Raw genomic sequence first — 8,745 nt, forward strand, 5'->3', positions numbered from 1 at the left:
TGCCTATTTTATTTTTTGTAAGAAACAGCTTCCATCTTGCCATCCTATCACACAGCCCAGAATACAGGAGAATACAGATGTTAGTCACCTGCCAGAAATTCCTGTAGTTCTTTGTGGTGCCACATTTTGGTAGCCTTTGGAAGTTTTCTCCTCATCCTCTCATAAAATTTGGAGGGTTATCCAGATTCTACAACTCAGTGGGGCTGAATACAAATGCACTCCACACTTTTCAGATATTTATTTGTAAAAAATAATTGACACCATATCATTTTCCTTCCACTTCACAATTATGTGCCACTTTGTGTTGGTCTATCACATAAAATCCTAATAAAATACATTTTTGTTTGTGGTTGTAATGTGTCAAAATGTGAAAAAGTTCAGTACTCAAAAAAGATTTATATGGGCACTATCTATCTATCTATCTATCTATCTATCTATCTATCTATCTATCGATACATGTATACAGTACATACATACACACAGTGGTGTGAAAAAGTATTTGCCCACTTCCTGATTTTGTCACACTTTAATGAACAGGAACACTGACCTTAACTGAGGCAATTAAGGCCTGCAGTTCTTTGGATGCCATTGTGGGGTCTTTTGTGACACCTTGGAGGAGAGTCGTCGCTGCACTCTTGGGGTAATTTTGGTCGGTTGGCCACTCATATTTTCACCATTTCTGAATAATGGCTCTCACTGTGGTTCGCTGGAGTCCCAAAGCTTTAGAAATGGCTTTATAAACTTTTCCAGACTGATAGAGCTCAATTATTTCTCTCTCATTTGTTTCTGAATTCCTTTGGATCTCGGCATGATGTGTAGATTTTGAGGATCTTTTGGTCTACTTCACTTTGTCAGTCAGGTCTTATTTAAGAGAGTTCTTGATTGTGAACTGGTGTGGCAATAATCAGGCCTGGGTGTGGCTAGAGAAATTGAACTCAGGTGTGATAAACCACAGTTAAGTTATGTTAACATGTGGGTTTGGATTTTGTTTTCCCTTAATAATAAAAACCTTCATTTCAAAGCTACATGTTGTGTTTACTTGTGTTATCTTTGACTAATATTTAGATTAATTTGATGATCTGAAACATTAAAGTGTGACAAACATGCAAAAAAAAAAAAATCAGGAAGGGGGCCAACACTTTTTCACATTGTATATACACACAAATACATACACACATACATTATATAAATACATACACACATACAAATATAATATATATGTATATACACATTTAAATATATATATATGTGTATATATAAACACACACACACACACATGCATACAGATATCCCACTAAAGCCAAAATATTTTAAGTTGGTCTTACTCACTCTCACTCATTTTCTACCGCTTATCCGAACAACCTCGGGGGAACTATCTCAGGCGTCATCGGGCATCAAGGCAGGATACACCCTGGACGGAGTGCCAACCCATCGCAGGGCACACACACACTCATTCACTCACGCAATCACACACTACGGACAATTTTCCAGAGATGCCAATCAACCTACCATGCATGTCTTTGGACTGGGGGAGGAAACCGGAGTAGGGGAGAGTGGGGTAAGATGAGCCAGTTTTTACTTATGTGGATCTCCAGGCAAGGGAAATTTAGACAGAAGTACAATGAAGTACAATGAATGTTAATTTGTGATGTTCCCTATCAACTGAAAATATAAGAATGCACCTATGACATAGAGCCTTGAAAATATGACCTCAGAAAAAAAAGTGTTCATGTGACTCAACTTACCCCAGGCTAGGGGTAAGTTGATACCAGTCAGTGGGTAAACTGAGCCATTCGGGGATAAATTGACCATTCTATTTTATGCAAGTATAATACAAAAAACTTTTTTTTTAAAAAGTCATTTAACAATACACTTACCTTTCCAAACAATGTTAGTTATTAAAGCTACCTCAAACAACATAAAACAAACCAATTAAAGTTGAATTTTACCTTTAATCTTTTATTTTTTGTATTGGTGAACAATAGATTTAAACATTTCTGTTAAGTGAAGGTAGCATAGCTTTCAGGAACAAGAAATATGGTTATATGCTGCATTTCTTATGCAATCAAGCCATGTCCAATCACACACATATACACACACACATGAACGCGTTTGGCAGAAAGAACGTCCCATCAGTGTGTTCAACAGTTTCACAATTTTAACTTCATTGCCCTCAAGGCTTTCAACACAGCCAATATAATGGTAACTAGGCTGCTGACTTTTGGGAAAGGGTAGAATTTCAGTGGGAGACACATATCCAGGGGAGGTGAGGAGTGAATTTACCCCACATGTTGAAGAACATGCCTGTGAAGGCAACTCAGCAGAGGTGGAGGTTGAAGCCATGGGTTGATCCTCTTCAGAAGTGAAGCACCAGCACATCAGGGTTTGGTTTGTCTGACACCATGGATGGTTCAAACTCTGCAACAGAGAAAATATCTCTGTTGTAAGGAAAAATCCTTGTGGACCTGAATCCAGAACAGATATTCCATGGTGTCATTGCTGACATGAAAGCCTCGTTCGCACATACAGGGATGTGGTATATGCTGGCTGTTTTGCCTGGGTAAGATCTCATCCAACCATCAAGAGCTCTGTTGTAATAGGTCTTGAATGGACCATAGACACTCTTGTCCAGAAGCTGCAGGCGATGAGATGTGTGGGTTGGAATTGTGAGCATAACAATCCTTTTTCTCTTTGCTAAATCCAGTGCCCTCAGTGAAATATGGGCCTCATGGTTATCAAGGAGTAGCAGTATGGGATGGTCAGAGGAGCACTTGGTATCCAGATGTTCAAGGAACTCCGCAAAGGTGTCTTCATTGATCCAACCACTGGTTCAATTTACCCCACATCATCTGGCTCACTTTGCCCCATAGCCACCATTTTGGTAAAAACGGCCTAGCTTAGCAATTCAGGCTAACCTTTAGCTTAATGATTCACATGGTTTTATATGTTGACAAATCACCAACATGTACCATACACAACTTTAGACGTAGATAAATTTGCTTTGGCACAACAGCTAGTATACCTGCAATGCAGAAAATTAACTTTAACAAGCAAATAAGTGTTTTTGTGGAAAAAAACAACTTATCTCTTGTCTCATGTGCTTCTCCTCTTCACAACAAATTATAAATTATGGAGTCCTTCAGAATGTATGGTCAAATGACACCAAATTTGCACAGTTCCCTAGAAACAGAGGGTGGGTCAACTTATCCACTGGGTCATCTTATCCCACTCTCCCCTACCCGGAGGAAACCCCCGAGGCATGGGGAGAACATGCAAACTCCACATACACATGGCGGAGGCGGGAATCGAACCCCCAACCCTGGAGGTATACGTGCTAACCACTAAGCCACCATGCCCCTAGTTGGTCTTATTCGTCTGCAAATTATTTTTCCAATAGTCCCCTGGATTGTCCACATGATCTTTAGCAAACTTCATGGGCAGGACTGTTGGAGAGTAGTGGCTTTCTCTTTGCAATTAACATTAGCCAAAGAAAGAGAGGCCTTTAGTTAATTAGAAGTTAACCTGGGTTCCTTTCTGACCTAACAGACTATTGCATGTCTTCTGGGGAGAGTAGCAATGGTCTAAAATTTCCTCCATTTGTACAGAATCTATCTGCCTATATATGTGGAGTCCAAACTCTTTAGGGATGTTTTTGTAACCTTTTGTAACCTCCAGCCCAATGAGCAACAATAACTTTATTTTTTAAGTCCTCAGAAATTTCTCTAGTTTGTGTCATGATCCACTTCCATAAAAACACATTGTGAATATCAGACTTGATATATCCCTGTTATTTAAGTAAAACAGGGCACTCACAGACACCTGATTGTGATAATTATTTGAAAACAAATAGACTCTAATTTGACCATAAAATTTGATACTAATGTTAGAGGTTCACATACTTTTGCCTCTCACAGATATATAATATTGGAACATCTTGAATAAATAAAATTACCAAGTATAATATATTTTTCTGATTTGTTTGATTTTATTCACTTTGTCTGTTTTAAGACTTGTGTAAAAATTTGCTGATCTTTTGGGTCATATTTATGCAGAAATAGAGAAATATCTAAAGGTTTCACAAAACCTTTTAAGTGACACTGTATAAACAACACACACACACACACACACGCACACACACACACACACACACACACTCACACAGTGGACTACACACCCTCACGAGTGCAGCTTTTTAAATATAAAAACAGAAATAACAACATAAATGCCATACTTGTTGCATCTCTATGGAATAATCCATTAATTTTCTACCGCTTATCCGAACCCAGAGAAAAAAGATTAATTATTGGAATATTTTAAATAAAATACCTACCACAGACTGATCGCATGTCTGAACACCCCTTCCAACTAATACATTGTGGAAGCAAATTTTGCCTTTATTACAGCATCAAGTCTTTGTGAATAAGTCTTGATTAATTTCACACATCTGATCTTTGGGACTTTATCCCACTCTGAAGTTCCTTCAAATTGCAAGGCTATTTTCCATGATGGGATTGATGTCTGAGCTCAGACTGGGCCATTCCAGGACTTTGATTTTCCTTTTCTGAAGCCATGTCTTTGTTGATTTTGATTTGAGCTTTGGGTCATTTTCATTTTGGAATGTGAAATTCTTCTTCATTTTCAGCTTTTTGAGGACAGAAGGTTTTGTAGATCTTGGTTTTTGAAGCTATTTATTTTCCCATATATCTTGACAAGCGCCCCTGTTCCAGCTGAAAAGAAGCAGCCCCAAAGCATAATGCTACCTTCCCACCATGCACCAAACATACCTTTCCGAATTAAGGCCAAAAAACTTCAACCTGCCTTGTCAGACCATAACACATTTTTATACATGGTTTGAAGTGACTAAATTAATCTTTGGGCATAATTCAACTGGGCTTGCCTATTTTATTTTTTGTAAGAAACAGCTTCCATCTTGCCATCCTATCACACAGCCCAGAATACAGGAGAATACAGATGTTAGTCACCTGCCAGAAATTCCTGTAGTTCTTTGTGGTGCCACATTTTGGTAGCCTTTGGAAGTTTTCTCCTCATCCTCTCATAAAATTTGGAGGGTTATCCAGACCATTGCAATGTCTCTTTGGTGCTACATTTTCTCTACTTATTGATAATGGTTTTGACTGTGTTCCATGTCTTCTCAGTAAATCTCACAGCTTCTCTGGCAACTCTGTGACCTATGGCTCTCAGCAGTATGCAACCCTAAACATTCAAGCACATACTACAGCAACAGCTGACATTTATATGGTTTTACTCACAATCACTTTAATTGTTGGCAGGTGTATGCCATTTACCTACAGGCCTGATTTTCAGGACAGTTAATGTGAAGTCCCCAAATGAAAGGGTGTGCAGACTTATTACCAAATATTAAATACTTCTTTTTTCTCTAGATTTTTGCTTGCATTTCCTTTGGAAATCAAGGCCCCAGAGTCTAGAGAAAGAGAGGAGAGGCACAAAATCCAAGCTGACTGAAGTCCAGTGTAAAGTGTCCACATTCAGTGATGATTTGGGGGCCCATGTCATCTGCTGGTGTATATCCACTGTTTTATTTTTAAGTCCAAAGTCAATGCAGTCATTTACCAAGAGATTTTAGAGCACTTCATACTTACATCTTTTAAAAGGCTTTATGGATATGCTAATCTCCTTTTCCAGCAAGACTTCGCCCCTGCAATGGTATTACTGTGCTTGACTGACTGTCCAACTCACCTAACATGACCCCTATAAAGAATCTATAGGTATTGTCAAGAGGAAAATGAGGGACACCAGACTCCACAATACAGATGAGCATTAACACAGTAATTTGTGCACAAGGAGCCCCAACCAAATATTAAGTGCATAAATAAACATACTTTAGGTTTGACTTTTCTGTATTATAAATCATTTCTTTGATTATCTTATGAAATGTTCTAATATTTTGAAATACTGGATTTTTGATTTTCAGGAGTTGTTACAAAAAATTATCTAAATTAAAAAAGAAAAGGCTTGAAATATTTCAGTTTGTGTGTAATAAATCTAAAATGAATTAAATTGTGGGAAAAATTGTTTTCTTGATATTCAAATTTGAAATTTGAGATGCCCCATGAGCAATCTGTACTCTACCTTGTTTGTTATGATCCACTTCCACAAACGTTTGTCATGAATATCAGACTTTATCACATGACAATTGTCATCCTATTGATTTGACTTTCAAAATTACATACTACTTCTACAGATTCACATACTTTTGCAAGTCACAGTTATTAAATATTGGAGTATTTTCCTGTCCTGAATTAAAAATATACACACACACACAATATATATATATATATATATATATATATATATATATATATATATATATATATATATCATCAATGCTATACATATATAGCTGTGACTGTACATGGGTATTTTAATACTACTAGTAATAAAAATTGGAAAAAACTAAAAAAAGAATATAGTCTATAACAAGATACTTAAATATATCTTCATGATACACAATATTTAGTTTTGCAAAGTGCAGAATCAGCATTTCTATCAAAGTTATTAACAATTATGTACCTGCTCTCCAGCTCTGAGATATCAGTCTGCAGTTTCAGGTAGAATTTCTCAGCCTGGGAAAGGAGCTGGCGAAGGAGCAAGACATTGGTGTGGGCAGTGTTGATGAGCTCCATCTCCACCTCTCCATGCACCACCACCTGCAACCCATCCAGCATATCTGACACCTCATCCACCGTGAATGTCTCCTCAACCAGTCTAGAGGAAGGGGGAGTGAGAGATTTTTATTGATATCCTATTAGCGTTTGAGATAATAAGAGAGGATGGGAGAGGTGGTGTGAGAGGGCAAAATGTAGGGAGTGGGTGAGTGAAGTAAAAAAGAACAAAAAAAAAGTGAGACTGAATGAAACAAATAACGAAGATGAGATATATATACAGTATATATATATCTCACATATATTTCATATTGGGGACAGACAGACAGACAGACAGACAGACAGATAGATAGATAGATAGATAGATAGATAGATAGATAATAAACTTGGTCTATGTAATACGATGTGGCCTCTCACCTGCTGTCTTTGAGTTCCTGAAAGCATGAGTCAATGGTCTTGAGTCGCTGTAGCCTCTTAGAGCGAGCAAAGCGCATATAATTTATGACCTCTTTCTGGTGATGTTCACTGAACCCAAAATCAGCCTGCAATATTGGAAAAAAAAGACTTGTTCATAATAATGAAAACGCCTAACATGCCTACACTGAACACCCAGTTTATTAGGCACTCCATCCCTCTATGGGTTGTCCCAAATGTCTCTATGCACAAGGGAAATTAACACTTTTTCCAAAATATTTCATGTATTAGCTTATATTATATAGGTAATCTATAAGAATGAGAAAAGAGAAACAAACAGAGTTGGTTGCAGCTACTCCATATCAATCACGTGAAAGATGTTTGGCAAAACAAAGTTACATTTTCTAAAAAGTGTTCATTTACCCTACCATTGGGACACCCTGTAAGTACACAAACTAATCATCAGGCCAGCCATAATGATAATGCTGTTATGCAGTTATGCACTGTTTCAGTTTTTGATTTCTAATAAAATAAAAAAAAAAACTGTTTGTGTTTGTCATTATTGATTTTTGTGTTTAGACTGATATTCAAAGAAATCAATTTAATCCAGATCAAACCTACAAAACAATGAACTGTGCAAAGCATGAAGTGGTCAAAATTCTTTTTAAAACCCATGTTTTAAATCTAATAATTAACTTTTGTGATGCATCAATCATTACATATTCTATTTAGTCTGATTCCTCACATGTGTGAGTACTGTACTTGTTACTAAGAAACAAACCAGATAAATACTAAAGTGCTGAAATAACGGAGAGCCCAGGAGAAAAGGCCTACTCAAAATCATGGAAAACATATTCTGGCATTTGCAGCCAATCCATGAACAACCCAAACAAGTACTAAAATGAATGCCATCACACACGATGTAATGTTTATTAGTTAACTACAGAACAGGATTTACAGTTTGCTGGAGTTGCTACGATAACATACCAGTTTATTCTGTTTTAGCCCGTAAACTATCATTAGCCTAGCAGGTCTAAGCTAGGTACTTACCATGGCACTAAGATGTAAATGCGACTTTATGCAGGAAAATACGTCAGAGTGAGAACTAGTGTGCTAGCATGGGGGAAAAATTAGGCGCTGAACTGTGAATTCTAGTAAATTATTTTCGTCTGGTATATTAGTAAATGCGAGTTTGCTACGTTATCTATCTTGCCTTTCTTCACCAGACTATTTAAGTTGCTACTGGCAACGGAATAGCGTCACCGCTCTACTACCACACAGACGGCAGAGGGCAGTGAAGCAAAAGCTGTAGAAGAGAGCACTGGAGAAGTACGCGAAGAAGTGATAAAGGACCAATAGAATTCTTTTCCGGTTCATATAGATATTATAAATAATAATATATATGGGGACCTTTAGGTTATAAATTTTACAGAACTTATTAATTTTAAAGTAAAATGAATATATCAATAAAGGTAGTGTAAGGAACATTTCCACTAATTTTATATTTAATTCTTTAGGCGGCATTCATTCTTTCTTGAAATGGCTAACTTCCATAACTTCCAGACCCTGCTGGCTTAGAAATTAGTCAATAAGCACAATTTTTCACCACATCTGTATTTTATATGGCATAATAAAGGAACCTGTATAAAAGTCTTTAATCAGTTATGGTATGACAATGTAATACTCA

General features: G+C 37.0%; 1 protein-coding gene across 1 annotated transcript in view; it reads right to left on the bottom strand.

The window, feature by feature from the left end:
• Window positions 1–8,379, bottom strand: part of lztfl1 (leucine zipper transcription factor-like 1) — a 33,085-nt gene extending 24,706 nt beyond the window's left edge. Inside the window, exons 1-3 of the mRNA XM_060862049.1 lie at window positions 8,109–8,379; window positions 7,062–7,186; window positions 6,553–6,747 (exon numbers count right to left, since the gene is read on the bottom strand). Of these exons, the coding sequence (XP_060718032.1) occupies window positions 6,553–6,747; window positions 7,062–7,186; window positions 8,109–8,111 (323 nt within the window). The 5' untranslated portion in view covers window positions 8,112–8,379. The remainder of the gene's footprint in view (window positions 1–6,552; window positions 6,748–7,061; window positions 7,187–8,108) is intronic.
• Window positions 8,380–8,745: the final 366 nt, after the last annotated feature.

This window comes from Tachysurus vachellii, chromosome 25 (genome assembly GCF_030014155.1).
Source record: "Tachysurus vachellii isolate PV-2020 chromosome 25, HZAU_Pvac_v1, whole genome shotgun sequence".
NCBI lineage: Eukaryota > Metazoa > Chordata > Actinopteri > Siluriformes > Bagridae > Tachysurus > Tachysurus vachellii.